This window comes from Cervus canadensis, chromosome 12, assembly GCF_019320065.1.
Source record: "Cervus canadensis isolate Bull #8, Minnesota chromosome 12, ASM1932006v1, whole genome shotgun sequence".
Classification (NCBI taxonomy): domain Eukaryota; kingdom Metazoa; phylum Chordata; class Mammalia; order Artiodactyla; family Cervidae; genus Cervus; species Cervus canadensis.
Genome location: NC_057397.1, coordinates 34,871,871 through 34,893,416, shown reverse-complemented (window position 1 = coordinate 34,893,416; position 21,546 = coordinate 34,871,871). Strand labels below are relative to the sequence as shown.

The following is a 21,546-nucleotide window of genomic DNA, read 5'->3' as shown; positions in this document are numbered from 1 at the left end:
CTAATGAAGTGGATGAAACTGGAGCCTATTATACAGAGTGAAGTAAGCCAGAAAGAAAAACACCAATACAGTATACTAACACATATATATGGAATTTAGAAAGATGGTAACGATAATCCTGTATGCGAGACAGCAAAAGAGACACAGATGTATTGAACAGTCTTTTGGACTCTGTGGGAGAGGGCAAGGGCGAGACGATATGGGAGAATGGCATTGAAACACTTAAATTATCATATGTGAAACGAATCGCCAGTCCAGGTTCAGTGCATGATACAGGGTGCTCGGGGCTGGGGCACTGGGATGACCCAGAGGGATGGGAAGGGGAGGGAAGTGGGAGCGGGGTTCAGGATGGGGAACACATGTACACCCATGGAGGCCTCAAGTCAACGTATGGCAAAACCAATACAGTATTGTAAAGTAAAATTAATTAATTAATTAATTTTTAAAAATCTGAAAAAAAAGACTATAAAATCTTTCAAAGAAAGAAAAGCAGATTACCTACAAAGGAACAAGAATTCTCATGAGAAACAGCAGTCTTCTCATCAGCATCAGTGGATACTTGAAGTCTAATAGAATAAAGCGGCCAAGTTCTGAAGGACAATAATTTTGAAACTAGCATTTCTGTATCAGTCAAGGCACTAATTAAAGTGTGAAGGCAAAGATTCAGTCTTTCAGAGGTGTAGAGGTTCAGAAGCCTTGTGAAATGGTCCTCAACAGGGTATTTTTTTCTTTCTAACTTTTTATTTTGAATTGGAGTATAGCTGATTAGCAAGCAATGTTGTGATAGTTTCAGGTGAAGAGTGAAGGGACTCCGCCATACATGTACATGTATCCATTCTCCCCCAAACTCCCCTCCCGTTCAGGCCACCACATGACATTAAGCAAACTTCCCTGTGCTCTACAATAGGTCCTTGTTAGTTATCCATTTTAAATATAGCAGTGTGTACATGTCGATCCCAAACACTAGGATACTTTTCTCAATTAAACATGGCAAGTCAAAAAATATATTTACCTCCTTTACCTCCAGATTCCCAATAAAGTTACAGTTAAAGGATTTTTTTTTTTTTAAAGACAAAGAGTATGAGACAAGTGCTCGGGCCTGGTGCACTGGGAAGACCCAGAGGAATCGGGTGGAGAGGGAGGTGGGAGGGGGGATCGGGATGGGGAATACGTGTAAATCTATGGCTGATTCATATCAATGTATGACAAAACCCACTGAATGTTGTGAAGTAATTAGCCTGCAACTAAAAAAAAAAAAAAAAAAGAATGCAAACCCCCCCCCCCAAAAAAAAAGACAAAGAGTATACTGATAAGGAGATTGAGAGGGAAGAACCTGAAAAGAGGTGGCCGTAAAATTTCAGGACCAGTGAAGCAGAAGGAAGGAGAGTCTGATGCCTAGAAGAGGGAATTTCAGTAAGCAAGGTCCTCTCCAGCATCCCAGGAATGTAGTCTTAGCCATTAGACCACCAGGGAAGTCCCGGGGGACCCACTTTACAGTGCCATTTCCCTTGCCACCCTCTCTTCTTCTTTCCGCAAGGAGGGCTGCCCAAATGCACAGCCCACGCCCAGACTGAGATGGAGTATAATTAAACAGGGATGCTGAAAGACTGTCTTCTTAGAGGAAGACTGAACTGGAAACAAATCCCAAACTCTCCCCTTCTCCCCAAGGAATTGTGGGAACACTGCTTTGGGTCAAAGAGGTTGTCACCAGTCAGCCGTCCTGTGAATCTGCAGCCCAAATTCTCATCACCAGGCTGGGCTTTAGAAATCTCAAACTGCTAATTCAGTTTCAAAGTGGATCTAACCGACTAAAAAAAAAAGAGAGAATTAAGACCCAGATTTGGAATTAACTGCCTATCAGAACAAAGTCCAACATAATTCAGAGGAAGAAAACAAAATCTAGAACTCAAAGTCATGGGTCAGCAAACTACAACCTGCAGGCTAAATCTTGCCTGTAGTTTCTGTAAATATAATTTCCTTGGAACACAGTCACGCCCATTCATTTGCATGTTTATGTCTATGGACCATTTCAAGTAGAGTTGACAGAAACCCAGTGGTCCACAAGGCCTAAAATATTTCATCTGGCCCTTTACAGAAAGCTTGCTTGCCCTGGCTTAGATCATTGACATTTAATGTAATTATTCATGTGGTTGCATTCAGGAGCACCATTTGTTTTTTTGTTAGTCCTTGTGGTTTTGTTGGTTTTTGCTTCCTGTTTCCCCTTCTCCCTGCTTTTACTTTCTTAGGGATTATTTAAATAATTTTTACTATTTCAATTTATATATTAGTTATATATGTGTATTTTTTAAATGGTTGCTCTAGGGGTTACAATATCATACCTAATATTTTATAATAAATGTAACAGTTAATATTATTCCTCTTTAAACATTTATTCAGCTGCATTGGGTCTTAGTTGTGGCATGTGAACTCTTAGCTGTAGCATTTGGGAACTAGTTCCCTGACAAGGGATTAAACCTGGGCCATCTGCATTGGAAGGGCAGTCTTAGCCACTGCACAACCAGGAAGTCCCTAATATTATTCTTAATATTACACTTCATGTAAATTGGAAAAGCCTTGCAGGCATAAACTGGAAACTCAGAGAATGAATTTAAAAATTGACAATGGGCAGAACTTACAAGACAATGCTGAGCCATAACCTCTATGGCAAACAGCTTAGAATGAGGAACTGAATTCCCAAAGCTATCTACCCAGAATGGACAGGACTCAGTTGATGATTACCAACATTACAATTTTTTTGTCCCTACTTTCAACTTAAGAGCAGAGAAAGCCAAGTATGTTCCTCAAAACAATTACATAAGATGCCTGCTGCTAGCTGGCCGGCCTCCAGCTTCCTCATGCCAACAACCTCCAATCAGAGCACGCCTGAAGCCTTAATTTTTTACTACAAAGCTTTCCCACTATAAACATCTGCCTGCATCTCTGCCAAACACAAGTGATGCTGGCTGGCTTTTGTGCTATATCAAGCTCTGAATAAACAGCCTATTTGTTTTCATTTTTGAGTGGCTTCATTTATTTCCATAACTCAAATAGTTGTGATATAAGGAGGAAGCACAAGCTGGAATCAAGATTGCTGGGAGAAATATCAATAACCTCAGATATGCAGATGACACCACCCTTATGGCAGAAAGTGAAGAACTAAAGAACCTCTAGATGAAAGTGAAAGAGGAGAGTGAAAAAGTTGGCTTAAAGCTCAACATTCAGAAAACTAAGATCATGGCATCCAGTCCATCATTTCATGGCAAAGAGACGGGGAAACAGTAGAAACAGTGGCAGACTTTATTTTTCTGGGCTCCAAAATCACTGCAGATGGTGACTGCAGCCATGAAATTAAAAGACGCTTACTCTTGGAAGGAAAGTTATGACCAACCTAGACAGCATATTAAAAAGCAGAGATATTACTTTGTCAACAAAGGTCCATCTAGTCAAGGCTATGATTTTTCCAGTGGTCATGTATGGATGTGAGAGTTGGACTATAAAGAAAGCTGAGCGCAGAAGAATTGATGCTTTTGAACTGTGGTGTTGGAGAAGACTCTTGAGAGTCCCTTGGACTGCAAGGAGATCCAACCAGTCCATCCTAAAGGAGATCAGTCCTGGGTGTTCATTGGTAGGACTGAAGTTGAAGCTGAAACTCCAATACTTTGGCCACCTGATGTGAAGAGCTGACTCATTTGAAAAGACCCTGATGCTGGGAAAGATTGAGGGCAGGAGGAGAAGGGGATGACAGAGGATGAGATGGTTGGATGGCATCACCGACTCAATGGACATGGGTTTGGGTGGACTCCAGGAGTTGGTGATGGACAGGGAGGCCTGGCATGCTGTGGTTCATGGGGTCACAGAGTCGGACATGACTGAGTGAATAAACTGAGTTATATAACCTTACTTTGTAGAAATGCAAATGAACAAGTATGGCTATATACATGAATTTGTTGAGTGGGGGGGGGGTGGGAAGACAAAGAATACAGAGTATTCATTTCCTTAAATCAAAAAGGGTATGACAGAGGATGAGATGGTTGGATGGCATCACTGACTCGATGGACTTGAGTTTGAGCAGGCTCTGGGAGTTGGTGATAGACAGGGAAGCCTGACATGCTGCAGTCCATTGGGTTGCAGTTGGACACTACGGAGCAACTGAACTGATTTTCTTCTCCAGGCTCTTCAATCTGTCTGCTGTCCCTGACCCCAGGCAGATGCAGGCACTACTTTTAAAGCCCATGAGTTCAGAGGAGGCAAAACAAAGGCAAATCTTTGAACCCTCAGGGAACTGCCAGACATGGAAACACCCCACCACAATCCTGAGCACAAGGTCTGTGTTGGCCTCTCCCACATCGTTAAACTGCACCCTGACAACATAGATCACTGGTCCCCTCGAACAGGGCAAGGAAAACCACCAGAATGCTCTACAATTTAGCAGCCTCTTTTTTTCACTGAGCACTCCCCATTTAAGTTATTAGATTCATTTCAAAAAGTTGATTCTAATAGTTTTTTTTTGCCAGCTTAATATTTGCTTCAGAAAAAGGAAGTCTCTCTGAAACTCTCCAGTTTGTCACTCTCTATGTAACCTTTTTAATGACTGTTTTAGAAATGAAGGGCAGATTAGTGGTTGTCAAGGGTTGGAGGAATGATGTAGGAGAGAGAGATGAGTCGCAACAGAAGCGATCCTCACGGTGTTGGAATATCTTGCCTGTGGTAGATACATGCACCTACACAAGTGATAAGTTGTTTGGAATTACATACACCATACACACACGGTACAAGACTGGGAAAATCCGGGTAAAACTGATGATTTATATCAATAATCTGATGGTGACTTATTGTGGTTTAACTAACACTGGGGTAAGCTGGAGCAGGTGTACAAGGACCTATTATTTCTTACAACTGTAGGTGAGTCTAGATGTCTGAACAAATTTCATTTTAAAAATTCAAAGTATTCAGATAAAAATGAGGAAGCATTTAGGAATACAATAACCCAATTTATTTCACTTTTCCTTTTTACGTGTCCACAAATTATATAATAAAAACCTATGCTTACATAAATCTATAACAGTTCTTTAATTAAAAATAAAATTCTAAATAAGAAAGCACCACATTATAGCATAATTCTTAGTGATCTTTTTTAGTGGCACATGCAATAACTGAGCATCTTACAGTTCCTATCAGTTTAGATCTGATGATTTAGGGTGTTTGGAAAGAGGCTGACAAACTGGTCTATTTTGGCTCATAAATAAAACCATCAGCTTTGGCACTGATCATCAAAATGTCTGCAGTAAACACAGTGATGGCAACTAGTACTGTAGCAGGACAGATAGAATCAGGGAAGATTATCCACATTTTAATTTATTATACATATAAGACAACAAACAGCAACAATGAGAAAGTAATGTATAAAACTTTAATAAGAAAAACAAATGACAAAATAATCATTTAATTTTTTGTGCAAATACTTAAGCATTTTCACATACTTGTTACTAAAACATACATAACTCAAAATGCTAAATAATTCTAGTTTTTGACAAAATTCTCTATAAAGAGTATGTTGGTAAAAACTCAAAAGTTGTCTAATAAGGTGTGCAGGATCTTGCTTATTTACTATTTATCACAGACATTAAAATGATTATGTTTGAAGCCAATTCAAACATTTACACAATGCCATTTAGGCCTGATATTTAATTAAATGAAAATATCGAAGAAATTGATATTTATGGCACCAGGTTACAAAGAAGCTTTATTTAAACTATCTGTCAAAGTTTTAACACCAGAACCAAAGTCAAATGTACGTAAATGAAACATAAGCTATTCTTGGTAGTAGTATAAACTTTGTCCTATGGGTATTACATTTTCAAGTTATTTCCTTTAAAATGGAACTACTTAAAAGGAAAATTTAAGTATATCTCATAGATTACTCTGTACATTTATCATTCTATCAGCAAATGTGTTAGTAATTAACATATTAAGGTCATAAATCATTACTCCTTATGTCAAAGGCCTCTTACTCACTGATTTAGAAACTTCACTTTTACGTGTGTCACGGAGTTGAAGCCAGCCCACACATAGATAGCAGGTTAACAGCAGTATATTTTCCCTCTAATCAGGCTTTCACTTTTTTATTGGAATAGGGTTTGGAGGTAGGAGGATTGAAAGCACTAGGGTTCAAAAAAATTTGTTTTATCAAAGGAAAAAGATTCTTAAAGAATACAATGATGGTAATGCTCCTAACAGCACAAATCCTCATACTGAATGACTGTGCCACAGAAAAAATACTGTAATGCTTTAAACAGAATTTTAAACTACATTAATGACCAACTTTCAAACAACATGCAGTGACCAGAGTGTTAAACTGTCGTCTCATCAAGCTCTGCAAACACTCTCAGTCTTCACTGTCTGAACAGATCAGTTTTAGCTTCTTCATAGTCCTCCATCTGTCTTTCAACATGACGCTTGTTCGGTTGTTGAATTCATAATGTGATAGTATTTTAGACCAATTTCCCTCTCCGTATTTCCTCACGCCAGATCTCAGATTCTTGTCTTCTTCCCAAAGCCATGCCTTTTGATGAAAAGTAGGATAGTTAATCACAGAACAATTCTTGACAAATAGCATTAGTTTCAGGTGTACAACATGATGATCCAGTATTCATATATATTGTGAAATGATCATCACAGTAAGTCTAGTTAACATCTGTCAAAAGTGGATAAAAAGTAGAACAGTTATTCACAGAAACAATTCTTTTATTTTTTTCCATTTATTTTTATTAGTTGGAGGCTAATTACTTTACAATATTGTAGTGGTTTTTGCCATACATTGACATGAATCAGCCATGGATTTACATGTATTCCCCATCCTGATCCCCCCTCCCACCTCCCTCCCCATCCCATCCCTCTGGGTCTTCCCAGTGCACCAGCCCTGAGCACTTGTCTCATGCATCCAACCTGGGCTGGTGATCTGTTTCACCCTTGATGGTATACTTGTTTCAATGCTATTCTCTCAGAACATCCCACCCTCGCCTTCTCCCACAGAGTCCAAAAGTCTGTTCTGTACATCTGTGTCTTTTTTTCTGTTTTGCATATAGGGTTATCGTTACCATCTTTTTAAATTCCATATATATGCGTTAGTATACTGTATTGGTCTTTATCTTTCTGGCTTACTTCACTCTGTATAATGGGCTCCAGTGTCATCCATCTCATTAGAACTGATTCAAATGAATTCTTTTTAATGGCTGAGTAATATCAGAAACAATTCTTTAAAAAACATATCTAAATACACATTTTAAAAAACCAGTATGTTACAATTTCTTAATGGTGGAAGAAATTCTGTGAATATATCTTAGATTTCTGTAAGATCTTGTTGTGGTGATATTGTCAAGGGTCCTGACTATATTACTGTTCATTTTACATGACATACTATGGCTCTGCTGCCCCAAATCAGACAGCTATAAGGTGTGAGAACTAAAGTGAAAGTGAAAGTGAAGTTGCTCAGTCGTGTCCAACTCTTTGTGACCCCCATGGACTGTAGCCTACCAGGCTCCTCTGTCCATGGGATTCTCCAGGCAAGCATACTGGAGTGGGTTGCCATTTCCTTCTCCAGGAGATCTTCCCAACCCAGGGATCAAACCTGGGTCTCCTGCACTGCAGGCAGACGCTTCACCATCTGAGCCACCTGAAGCTCATCCATCACAAACCCCAATTTGTCTGACTTATGCCCACAATGTCTCTTAAAATTCTACAGCTGTTAATAGATTAGAGATATGTCTCTCTCCCTCTTCCTCTCTCTCATGCGTGCTCAGTCATGTCCAACTCTTTGCGACACCATGGACTGTAGCCAGCCAGGCTCCTCTGTCCATGGAATTCTCCAGGCAAGAATACTGTTTATAATAGCCAGGACATGGAAGCAAGCTAGATGCCCATCAGCAGATGAATGGATAAGAAAGCTGTGGTACATATACACAATGGAATATTACTCAGCCATTAAAAAGAAAACATTTGAATCAGTTCTAATGAGATGGATGAAACTGGAGCCCATTATACAGAGTGAAGTAAGCCAGAAAGAAAAACACCAATACAGTATACTAATGCATATATATGGAATTTAAAAAGATGGTAACGATAACCCTATATGCAAAACAGAAAAAGAGACACAGATGTATAGAACAGACTTTTAGATTCTGTGGGAGAAGGCGAGGGTGGGATGATCTGAGAGAACAGCATTGAAACAAGTATACTATCAAGGGTGAAACAGATCACCAGCCCAGGTTGGACACATGAGACAAGTGCTCAGGGCTGGTGCACTGGGAAGACCCAGAGGGATGGGATGGGAAGGGAGGTGGGAGGGGGGATCGGGATGGGGAACACATGTAAATCCATGGCTGATTCATGTCAATGTATGGCAAAAACCACTACAATATTGTAAAGTAATTAGCCTCCAACTAATATAAATAAATAATAATAAAAAAGAATACTGGAGTCGTAGCTCTTTCTTCCTCCAGGGGATCTTTCCAACCCAGGGATTGAACCCAAGTCTCCTGTGTCTCCAGCACTGGCAGGCAGGCAAGTTCTTTACCACTAATGCCCACCTGGGAAGCCTTAGAGATGTGTAGGATTCATGTAATACCAAATAGAACTCATGAATATTTAATTCTTCCCTAATGAACTCAGTGAAAACCCTGTTCTATGTTGGGCAAAGTACATACACACACACAAAACTCAAACCTTCTCACTTCCTCCAACAGATTTCTGAGAACACAACTAACACAAACTAATTAAAGATACATTATTTTGTTTTTGGAGAAAATGACTAATAAATTTTAAAAATCAAATTCAGTATTACACACAGAAAAAGATTACTGGCATTTGCTAGAGGTGACCAACTAACTATTCCTTCTACTGACATGCTGAGAACAGTCCGTAGGGTCATCTGAATGGTTATTTACTGTTTCTGAACTATGAATGATTTCCCCAGCTGACTCACATTTGGTTTAAAAATTCACCCATCATCAGTCATGAATAGGCAAATATTGTATGATTTCACTTACGTGAGATATCTACAATAGTCAGATTCCCAGAAACAGAAAGCAGAACAATGGTTGACGGGAGCAGGAGGAGGGGAAATGGGGGGCTGTCTAATGCGCATAGTGTTTCAGTTTCGCTAGATGAAAAAGCTCTGGAGGCTGCTGCACAACGATGTGAATGCATTTAATGCCAGTGAATCATACACTTAAAAAACAATTAAGGTGACAAATTTTATGCTATGTTTTACTACAAATACATTTTTAAAATGAATAAAGGTCTTGAGTAGAACAATTCTCCAAAAAAGATATATAAATGGTCAATAAGCACTTGAAAACATGCTCAATGTCACTTAATCATTACAGAAAAGCAAATCCAAAACCCTAGCAGATATTGCCTCAAACCCATTAGGAGGTACACCATCAAACAACCAACCAAACACAGAAAATAACATGTGCTGGTGAGGATGTGGAGAAACTGGAACTCTTATGTGCCATTGGTGATAACAAAAACGTGTGTGACTGCTAGGGAAAACAGTGTGGTGGTTCCTTAAAAATTAAAAGCATCATGTGACCCAACCATTTTACCTGTGGGGAGAATTCTATATTCTTTTGTATATAGCCAAAAGAACTGAGTGCAGAGACTTGAAATTTGCACACCCCTACTGACAGCAGTATTACACATAATAGACAAAAAGTGGAAGCAACCCAAGTGTACGTTGATGGAGAACTGCATAAGCAAAATTTGGTATATAAACACAATATCATTAGCCTTAAAAAGGAAGATTCTGACACATACTACAAGGGAAACGATCTTTATCTTGTCCTCAAGGTAAATGAGGACATTATGCTAAGTGAAAGGAGTCAAATACAAAAGAAAAAATATGTAGATTTCCACTTATATGAAGTACCTGCAATAGTCAAATTGAGATAAAGTAGAAAGTTGGTTGCCAGAAGCTTGTGGGGGCGGGGTGAATGAGGCGTTACTGTTTAATGGGTACAGAGCTTCAGTTTTGTAAGATAAAAAGAGCTCTGTGGATGAATGGTGGTAATGGTAGCGCAGGAGGTGTTTAATGACACAGAACTATACACTTTAAAATGGCTAAGATGGCAATTGAAAATTCATTGGAATATTCGACTCATGCTGAAGCTCCAAAACTTTGGCCACTCGATGACTCATTTGGAAAAGACCCTGATGCTGGGAAAGATTGGGGGCAAGAGGAGAAGGGGGCGACAAAGGATGAGATGGTTGAATGGCATCACTGACTCAATGGACATGGTTTGTGCAAACTCCGGGAGATAGTGAAGGCCAGGAAGACTGGTGTGCTGCAGTGCATGGGGTCACAAAGAGCTGGACATGACTTAATGACTAAACAATAACAAGATGCAATTAAAAGGAGGGAAAAGAGAATCCAGCTTAACTGTCTGACATACCAAAAAGAAACTCAAGGTGCTTGTAGACAAACACGAGATCAAAATTATCTTGTGTACGACTCAATGCATAAAACTGGCAGTGAGCACCACTATACCTCCTGCGGAAGTTTGTCTGAGCTGTCACAGATCAGCAATGGTGCTGCCTACAAGTGTAAGGCTACTCACCCTCTAGACAAAGACCGACATCTGTCCTATGACCTTCTGTCCTGACAAGCCAGCCCGCTTCCCTCACCAGTCACCACTCCTAAAAGCCTCACCACACTCCTCATTACTAACTGACACAAAACCAAAGGAGATATAAATTCTCATGTGTGCAGTGAGGAGTTTAAACGGGAGAGGGATGTACTTACTGATTAATCTCTGGGTTCATGTAAATCTTTTGAGAATGTGATGAAAGCTATGGATCCACTTTGCCAGACAAGTGAAGGTACATAAAATTTTACATGAAATTTCAGGAGCCATTTAGAATCCTCTTAAAAAAACCTATCAATTTTATAGTCCTTCAAGTTAAGAATTTTTGTTGGGTAAGAAGCTGCCACACATTTATTCTGTTTTAAAAAGTAGCCTTTGATTTGTGCAAATCTTATATACATAGCACTGTTTCCTTGTTTTAATCTCAGTAATATTTAATAGAGAGCACAGATGATATCTGATAAAATACAAAAGCCCTTTCTCTGAAGAAATAACATTCTCTGCTTGAATACTATTTAGGTTCTATACTATTTAGAGCAACCAAAGTTTAAATGGTATTTCCAGTGGATCATATACAGCAGCGTTAGGCAGGCTACTGCCCCCTGTATAGCGCAGGAGTCAAACAACGGTTTTTACATTTTAAAAAGTTGCTTTCAATAAAGAGAAGAATATGTGACAGAAACTGTATATGGCTCACTGCCTAGCCCTTTATAGAGTTTGTCAACCTTTGATCTAGAAGTTATAATTTTGTCAGTAAAAGTTAATTGAAAAGCACAATGTTTAACATTAAACATTTAATTTTTTTTCTTCTACTGAAAAGGAGCAACTGTAACTTATATTATTGTTACTTCATGATTATGGCTTATTTTGTTTGATCTGAATGCTTTTTTTTTTTTTTTTACAGTCCTTGCTTAATTTCATCTATGATTTAAGGGGGAAAGAGTCTTAAAAAACACCATATGGAATATATTAGTAATCATACAGCAAACAGGAACTATACTCTTCCATCCCTGGTTGGGAAACTAGGATCACTCAAGCCACACAGCGTGGCCAAAAACAAAAATAAAAGAGAAAACTTAAAGAGGTCAATCTCTATTGTTCATAGATGGAACTGAATAAGTGACACAATGGACTTACCAGTGTTAAGATTAGAAAGAAAATGTAAGGACAGCACAATTTCATAAGTTTACTTTTTTGCTTAACACGCTTTCATTTCTTTACTTTGTACTGGTGACCTATTACACTAGATTCCCTTCACAGTGACACATGGTTAACTAAGAGTCTAAGATAATGTATTTAAGGATAAGAGCAAAAACTGTGCCCTTGGTACTATTCTGTCTTTTGCTTTCTTGAAAAAAATAAAATTAAATCTAGCCATGCTCATAACTCAAGATATAGACAGCACAGAACAAATTAAAATGCACTGATCTTTTCTTTCCTTAAGGCTAAAAAGTTATACAACTTACACTTTAAAATTGTATATCACTTCTAATGCCTTTTAGAAAAAAAACCCAATGCTTTAAAAATGGTATCGTTTATTTACACCAATGTAGTCCTTGGATCTAGTGCTATGTCAGTAAATGGCACAGGCATTTTGCACTTTCTTATCTGTTGAAATGTATACATTCTAGCCTAGTTTGGTCTATTTTTAAAGCCTGATTTGGTGTGAGTAATCAAGTCGAAAATCTAAACTTCGAAATATATAATGAGCAACTACCTTCCACTAGTTCATATAAATCATTTCAAAGGCATCTATTTTATCTGATAAATAATAAGTCTATACTTTGGAGAAGGGATTGTTCCTTACACGGCCACCAGGCAAGCTACAGGCTTGCTCTACTGTATTCTCCAGTAATGACTTGATGACTCCAAGGTCTGCTCCTACCTGCCCCCTTTACTTCTCTCAGATGAGAGAAAGACAGAGCTAAAGCGGTGACCTCTCTCTCCCATGACACAAAACCTTCAGATTGGCATTGTTCAGGAATATGGAGATCTCAGACCATGATGCTGAGGAAGCTGCCAGAGACTGAACTGTTCTAGAAACTGAGAATCATAGTAGTCCCCAAACAGAAAGAAACCTTGTGTGTGTCTCTAAGAATAGAACCTACCAGTTTTCTACCCCTTTACTTTCTGCCTCAGAGGAAAGATGTGGGAGGCAAACATAATCATATAAAATACTAATTTTAAAAAAGCAGCTCGATTTAGAGACCTGATTTCTAGTCTTCATTATAAAGCACATATTCTTGTGGGTTCATAACTGAGTATTAAGTATTGGCACCATCCAATGCAGGACATTTTTTCCCAAGGGCCAACTGGATTTCCCCCCCCCCCCCCAGACAAAGTTTTTATACTGAGCAGATGCTGTGTCACGATTGTGGTGGTGCAGTTCTGATAGTTTATGAACCCATAAACTTTATGGGTTCATAAAACAGGAACGAGTAAACTATCAGTCTGAAAGCACAGTCCATTCCTCCCACTGTTTGCAGTAACACATGGATGTTATTTTAAACAGTGTGCCCTTGTGCTGCTCAAGTCCAGCTGGTCTACCACCCTAGGGTCCATACTGAAACACCAACTGACTGGAGAGAAGGGGCTTTGGAGCTTTAAAAACTAAAACATCCTTCCACTTTGTTACTCAGATTCCTCAAAAGGAGTTGGGAATAATGTTCTTTTCATCTTTCCTATCCTATCCTTTTTTTCTCTTACTGTGAAAAATAATAGTCAATCTCAAGACACAGACTGAACTCACTGCCTGCTGAGACAGGACTGTTGGTTTGTTTCCTGGTCATACCTGTATGTTGGTGCTCTATGTAGTATAGACATGTTTTAAAATAAAACAGATGATATATATTAAACAATGATATCATTTATAATTTAAAAATACTGTATAGTAATTCCCATCACATACCATCCATGGGAAAAAAGTCTTTATTGTTGAAAGCCACTTACTTTTCTTCTGAATAAATTTACAAAGGACGGCCTCTTTTTAAATTGTGATAAGGCAGGCAAAAATACCTTTGTTTGTTTAACATACAAATGCAGGAGAAAGAAATTGTCCAAGAAACTGTGCAAGACTACTGCAATCAAAATTTTTAAAGAATTCAAATCTCAATACAAAATAAGATAAAACTGGTCGTTCATTTAACAAGTTATCCCACCAAAATGCCAACAGTAGAAAGCTAGAAATAAAACCAGACACAGAATTTTTTGGCATAATAAATAGTGATAGACAATATCACCTATATTCTATTCTTTAATTGTACAGTTGATATCCCACATGTTGTTTCAAATATAAAAAAAAGAGAAACTGTTTTCTTTATGTATATCTCTAAGTAACACCTATAATTCCACTTAGAATTGTTACCAGAAGAATCACAGGGAAAGAAAGTATATAACGCAGAGACTTCTGGATTTTAGACCAACCTGGAGAGTCCAGGACTTGACCCTACCCCAACATATCAACAATGAACCATTTGCAAACAGCTTATTAAAAAAACATCTTAAATAATTTATTCATCTACTGTAAACAACTAGAAAACCAGATAAAATACAATAAACAATGGTTTCAGAAACTGGACAAATAGCACAGGACTATAATCACTGAGAGGAAAAACAAATGAGTGAGTCCTAAAACTGACTCAGATTTCTGAATAGGAAAACTCTATATCAAATGGTATTCCCTTTTTTATTTTATTTTTTTTATTTTTATTATTATTTTTTTTTGGTATCCCCTTTTTTAAAGCACACAAAAATCTTATTTAAACTGAACCTCTGTTAGGAAGATACAAAAATAAGTTTTACCGTGTGGATTTAAGTTTTACCCTACATCTGATAAATGGACTGTAGGATGGATAATTCTAAATAAATGTCATTAATACCCAGCTTAAGATTATCTTTAAAATGTGAGTGAACTCTGAACAGGCATTTTGATCAACTTATCTAAGATGGCAAAGAGGAAACATTTTATTCTCAAGATTTTTTAGAGTTGAACAGAAATAATGTGAAATAATCACAATTACTCCTTATGACTTTAACATACATTAAGCATTATTAAAGTAAAATAAACAAGTACCTGTTTTTTCCTAGATCGATGCTTTTCAGGAGTTACAGGCTGACTTTTTAAAATACGTACTCTCTTACTTTCAGAGGCTCGCCTACTGTTCTCCTTTTTCTTTCTTCCACCTAAAAGCAGAAACACTGTCATCAAAAACTGCCCACATTAAAAGAATTATATTTTTAAAGGTTATCATGAAATTCCTATTTTATAGCTATTAAAAAAACCTGTTTAATCTTTTTCCTTTGAATCTGGAAGCAGTATGGTATAAACGCAAAAATCAGCCTTTGAAAATCAGGGGGCATGTGTTTCCTTTCCAACAAGGGCCTGGCAGAATCGCTCCTGCAGAGGGTGGCGAGAAGGGGCACTCTGCCATCAATGAGATGGTGATTAGAAATGACACCAGCAACATCCACAAACTTATCAATGGAGTAGGTTTCAAGAAGCACCTGTGGGGGCTTCCCTGGTAGTCCAGTGGTTGAGAACTTATGTGCCAACGCAGGAGGCACAGGGTTCAATTGTTGCTCCGGGAGGATCCCACATGCTGTGGGCAGCTAAGTCCAGGTGCCCAGAGCTCAGGCTCTGCAATCAGAGAAGCCACAGCAGTGAGAAGCGCACACACCACAGCTGGAGTCGCCCTGAAGCCTGTACACGGTAACAAAGACCAAAGAGAAAGAAAGCCAAAAAGAAAGAAAGAAGTCCCTCTGGCATTCAAAGAGATCTGGAAATACGCCATGAAGTAGATGAGAACTCCGTATGTATGCACTGACACTGCGCTCAACAAAGCTGCCTGGGCCAAAAAAATAAGGCCTGTCTCATACTGCATCTAGCTGTGTGCGGTTGTCTCAGAAAATGTAATGCTGCTGCTGCTGCTGCTAAGTCGCTTCAGTCATGTCTGACTCTGTGTGACCCCACAGATAGCAGCCCACCAGGCTCTGCTGTCCCTGGGATTCTCCAGGCAAGAACACTGGAGCGGGTTGCCATTTCCTTCTCCAATGCATGAAAGTGAAAAGTGAAAGTGAAGTCGCTCAGTTGTGTCCAACTCTTAGTGACCCCATGGACTGCAGCCCACCAGGCTCTTCCGTCCATGGGATTGTCCAGGCAAGAGTACTAGAGTAGGGTGCCACTGCCTTCTCTGGAAAATGTAATGAGGATTCATCAAAGAAGATTTATATATTCGTTATCTATTTAACTACCACCACTTAAAAAAAATCTATAGACAGTGTGAATGAGGACTAACTGCTGATTGTCAAAGTTACAGAGCTGCAAAAAAAACAAACAAAACAAAGAAAAAAAATCAGAGGGGATGTGCTTTGAATCTTGATTCTCTCATGCCTCTGAACAAGTCATTTCACCTCCCAATGCCTGTCTTACCATCATCTGCTAAAAAAAGGAATATTTACCTTATAGGATCATTGTAGTTTCTTAAAATAATGTTTAAGGAATATCTGACACAGTATAAGAAATAAATCTTTCTCTCTTATTTACAGTTTAGTAGGATAAGAAATAAATGTATATGCAACTGAAAAGAAATAGAATGGTCATTATTCAAAGAAAACTGTATATGTATAGTTGATCCTTGGATGATGTGGTTTTCAATTACATAGGTTCACTTATACAGATTTTTAAAAATAAATATAGTTTCTATGTTTTCATTTTACAAATCTTTTTAAGTGTGCAGAAAAGTTTATGTTCGATTAGAGATCATAATATGTGGAATCAAAAGAACTAGGGTTTGAGTTCTGATTTTATGCCACCTATTTCAGCTGCTTACCCTCAGGTAAGTCACTTATCAATCCCTTTGTTTCTGAGGCAGAGATGGCAGTATGGTGTTGACTGCACAGATTTGGAGCCCCTCATCCCTACTGTACTGTATAGAAACCTAAAAGAATCTACACATAGAATTAAAAAAGGGTTTTAGCAAGATGGTTCCATACAAGATCAATAAACAAAACTCAACAGTATTTCTGTACATTAGCAACAGTTAAAATATTTAAATAACCAAAAGATAATATTTACAATAGTAACAAAATATAAAACATTCTTAGGGATAAATCTAGCAAAAGTAGTCAACATCTACATGCAGTAAATTATAAAGTTTTACTATATTTGTTAAGTGTGTGCACACACGCATACATGCTGTAAGAAAAATATACATAAGACAATCTAAATAGAGAAATGCTTTTGTGCATAGGAAGATAATATAAATGCGTCAGCTCTCTCCAAAATTATCTATTACAATGTAATTTCAAATAAAATTTCAACAGGGTTCTCTGTAGAACTTAACAAGATTATTCTAAAATGACGTCTAAGGAGAGGTAATTAATCATGAGCTCTGAGCATTCCTGTAGTTCTTGCTGAAGGTACAAGACTTTACTAAACAGTTTCTGAAGTTAGTAAACTTTCAGGTACCTAAATAGGTCACCGGAACCACAGGCTGACCACCATGTAGCTACTCTCTCCTGGAGAAGTGAACTGGATTATTTACTACAATGTTTTGGTTGTTGCTTACTCAAACAGCACCCTTGGCCCCAAGTTCCTCTTTCCAATACAACCTACTGCCTGTGCAGCATCTACCTGGGTGCATTCTGCTGTCTTTGGGACCTGGCGAGGGAAACCAGCACAACCATGCTGTTGCCATGTACAACCTGCTGTGCTGTAGCAAACGGCCCTGTTCCGACCCACTGAGTCTTGTTGTACACTTTCTGGCGCCTATGGAGTGGTAGCAGCTTCACTGCTTGCCATCTTTCATGAAGTTTCCTCCCGCCCCCGACAACATGGAGGATGAAAACACCAAGAATACTTAAGATGTTCCTAAAGAATAGCAGCATGATGAAGGAAATTACTGTCACATACTGAGTTATTTCTAAACTACAGTGATAGAGACGATGTGGTATCACTGCAGGGGAAGACCGTATGTGTTGGTAAAGGCTAATGGAAACCACACCGTTATGAACAGAGATTTTCATATTGTGAACTGTTCAAACAGGTGCTAGAGGACTAAAAAGGCAAAAAGGAAACAATAAATTAACAGATTAACAATGAAGAGAAATTCATAATCATAGCTGGAGACTTCAATACTTCTTTCTCTCAGTAATTAGTAGAAGAAGAAGACAAAAAATAAGCATACATATAGAACATCTGAAAAGCACTATGAATCAACTTGACCTAATCGACATTGTACACTCAATGATAGCAGAATTCACATTCTTAAGTGTACATCAACAGTCACCAAGATAGACCACATTCTAGGCCATAAGCTAGTCTTAAAAAAGAAAAAGAAATCCTACAAAGTACATCTTCAGGCTGGAACAGAATTAACTGTAAATCATTAATAGAAAAATACCTAGGATATCTTTAAATATTTGAAAATTTAACAAACAGCTTAATAGTCCAGATGATCAAAGAGAAAAGTCTCAAGGGAAGTAAAAAATATATTTTGATGAAAATAAAAATATAACATATAGGGATGAAACTAAGATAGTAATAAAAGGAGAATTTATAGCATTAAATGCACAAATAAGAAAAACTGGGCATCTATGAAGAAAAAGCCACTCATATACAAAGGGAGGCGAGTCAGGTTGATATCAAACTGCCCACAGCAACACTCATTCAGTTAGAAAATAAAGAAACAAAATCTGCAAAGTTGTGAGGAAAAGTATTTCCAAAGAATACTGTATTTAATCAAATCTTTTCTTTTTTTTGCTACTCTCACCATTACAGCTGAAATCAACAGTAGTCTGAAGTTTATATTTACTGTTATAGAGGCAATCTGACTCAAGCTATCAAAGTATTTCTTATTATTTATTCTTTATTTTGAAGGAATCATAGTTTACTGATATATTTCTTATGAGATAGCATTAATGTGTACTTCACTGAATCCTCCAGTTTCACCTCTTAAAAATTAAATGTAAATATACTTTTACGTACATATGTAACCTCATCACTTTTTAATAAATTTTTATTTGCTTCGATTCTATCCTCCCCTTGAGGCAGTTTATCTATCTCAGCATTTAAGGACATGGGCTCTAAAAACTCAGAAATGTTATTGTGGCTCTGGTTCTGTTCATGATCTGTGTGACCAAGGGCTTTCTACACTTAACCTCTTTTTGTCTTGGCCTTCTCATTTGTAAAATGGGGGTGATTAAAAAACAAATGCACTGATTCAGATTGTTTTAAGGATTAAATGAGTTTATGGGTAAAAAGCTTCTAATTCAAATATTAATCATTTCACTGAATACTGGTGAAATTTTTTTGCATAGAACTCAGGTGATGCAAGAGATGCAACAGATGTGGGTTTGATCCATGGGTCAGGAAGATCCCCCGGAAGAGGAAATGGCAACCCACTCCAGTATTCTTGTCTGAAAACTTTCATGGACAGTGGGGTCATAAAGAGTCGGACATGACTGACGGACTAAGCATGTGCACGAGCGCGCGCGCGCACACACACACGTATATACTACTAACAACTAACAAAAAGTTAAGAAATGTACTAAAACTCATAGGATCGTCTGTTTAATATTCACAGTCACTGTCAAATCACTCTACAAAGGGATTACGGCCTTCATCAGTCTAATTACTGATCAACTACAGTGTAGAAAAGTATATGCTTCCATTTCTCTGAACTTTGTATTATGAAATTAAAAGTCCAGGAAAAAACCCTCAATTATTTTAGTTTAGAATTATGACTCCAGTGCTCACTTTGGCAGCACATACACTAAAATTAAAATTTTGATTTCTAGTTATTTCTAGGAACTTCACCAGGACCTTCACTGAAGCAAGTATTTCTTTGCCTTATCATTGGCCATCCACTATGAATAAATTTATTCAATTAATATTTACTGCATATATTACAGCACAGGGAGCTCTACTCAGTACTCTGTAGTAGCCTATATAGGAAAACAATCTAAAACAGAGTGTATGTATATATTTGTGAAACAGACTCACTTTGCTGTACACCTGAAACACAACACTGTAAGTCAATTATACATCAATAAAAAATTTTAAGAAGTATTACTGCAGGTCTACCATGTACCTGGCATCAAGGTGGTATATCTATTATTTTTATATTGATCATTAAATATTTAGGTTTGAGTCAAAAATATTTAAAAATCTTTGCATTAGAACACAATACGTTCAATAAACATTTTTTGAATGAATGCATACCATGGAGGAATTTATAATCAAATTGTAATTGAAAATAATTATGGACTGCTTTTAAGATTTTTTTGGTTACTGTTTTTTTTAATCTAGCAATGTTTTTTATAAGGATAATAAACTCTAAATGCAATGAGGAGAGTAGTTAGATTCTATATACAGTCATCCTCACAATAGTCATGGATTCTGGTATTTGAAAATTCACCTGTTGAAAGTTGTAAATCAAAAATCAAAACTTGCAGTGCTTTTGTGGACATGCACAGAGTGGCAAAATATCTGAGTCATGTTCCCAGCTGAGGTTAAATTAGGTGAAGTTCTGTCTTCCTATTTCAGTTCCCACACTAGAAATAATTCTTTTTACAGTCTATTTAGTGCTGTATTTTTGGGCTTTCAGGAGGTAATTTTGCTGTTTAAAATGGTTCCCAAGTGTATTGTGGAAGTGCTATCTAGGGTTCCTAAGTGCAAGAAGGCTATGTATGATGTTCCTTATAGAAAAAAGTATGTATGCTAGATAAGCATCATTTAGGCATGAGTTACAGGGCTGTTGACCGTGGATTCAACGTTAATGAATCAATGGTGGTGGTGGTTTAGTCGCTAAGTCGTGTCTGACTCTTGTGACCCCATGGACTCCTGCCAGGCTCCTCTGCCCATGGGATTCTCTAGGCAAGAATACTGGAGTGGGTTGCCATTTCCTTTTCCAGTAACAAATCAGTAATATATACTAAATAAGGTGACTTTCAACAAAAACACATAGAACAAAGTTATATTTTGAACAGTTGACCAAAATGTTGTCACCAGAGGCTCAAAAGAACCTAACCCTGTACTCCTCTGTAAGCGTTTAATATTCACTAAGTGTTCAGGATGACTTTACAGAATATTACCATAAATAACAAGCACCAACTCTAACTTTCTAAATTAAGCATCACCTCTAATTAACTCTATGAACCCAAGGCATTTAATCCCTTTGTGTTTTCCTTTTCTGAAGTATGTCTGTATGTTGAGATGTTAGGTCAAGGGTTGGACTGCTCTCAAGGAAGTATCAATTCTCCATTCCTAAACCTGTAATAAATGTACTTACTTTGACTTTGAAGAGTTTCCACTCTTTCCTCTTTCTTCTTAAAATCTTGTTCATTTCCACGTTTCAACTTAGATAAGAAGAGATTTTTGTGAGACCTAAATGAAACACAAAAGCTTGTGATTTGTTCTGCAAGGACTAGAAAGGCTATGGGAAAAGGTAGAGGATTTGACTCAATCTCTATCTAGGACCTGCTTCTACTTTGGCCTGTTTCCTTCGGTGTTCCCCTTGCTTAGTACCCCATCTTAACCTTTGGTCTCTTTAAGATTTTTGTTGTCAAGACTTTCTGCTCTCCCATCATTTATTTTCTCCACTTCATTTACTCAGAAATCAAGATCCTTCTGGCCTTTCAGTTGGAGAAATTTCAAAATTCTTTTATACATGATGGTAGATATCACAATTATAGATTCTGAAAAAGGGCTTTTTGGAAAGGTAAGATTGTTTGGAAATATAGGAAGGGGCAGAAATTTTGGACAATTCTGCAAAGTTTGTATTATTACAATTTATAAAGGGGCAAACTAAAATGAGAGGGAAAAAAAGTTTACTTAAGCTTAGGCAGCTCTTTTATTATCACCTAAAATCTATACTTCTACCCCAGAAATGCTAATGCAACCACA

The 21,546-nt window shown here is 37.6% G+C and overlaps 1 protein-coding gene across 4 annotated transcripts in view; it reads right to left on the bottom strand.

The window, feature by feature from the left end:
• Positions 1–4,970: 4,970 nt before the first annotated feature.
• Positions 4,971–21,546, bottom strand: part of TERF1 (telomeric repeat binding factor 1) — a 40,503-nt gene continuing 23,927 nt past the window's right edge. For 2 of the 4 annotated variants that reach the window (XM_043483655.1, XM_043483658.1), the window contains 3 exons: positions 20,939–21,027; positions 14,716–14,825; positions 4,971–6,562 (listed from right to left, as the gene is read on the bottom strand). In XM_043483655.1, the coding sequence (XP_043339590.1) occupies positions 6,386–6,562; positions 14,716–14,825; positions 20,939–21,027 (376 nt within the window). In that variant the 3' untranslated portion in view covers positions 4,971–6,385. Of the gene's footprint in view, positions 6,563–14,715; positions 14,826–20,932; positions 21,028–21,546 lie in introns of all 4 variants that reach the window. The other 2 variants (XM_043483654.1, XM_043483657.1) reach the window with 1 other exon arrangement.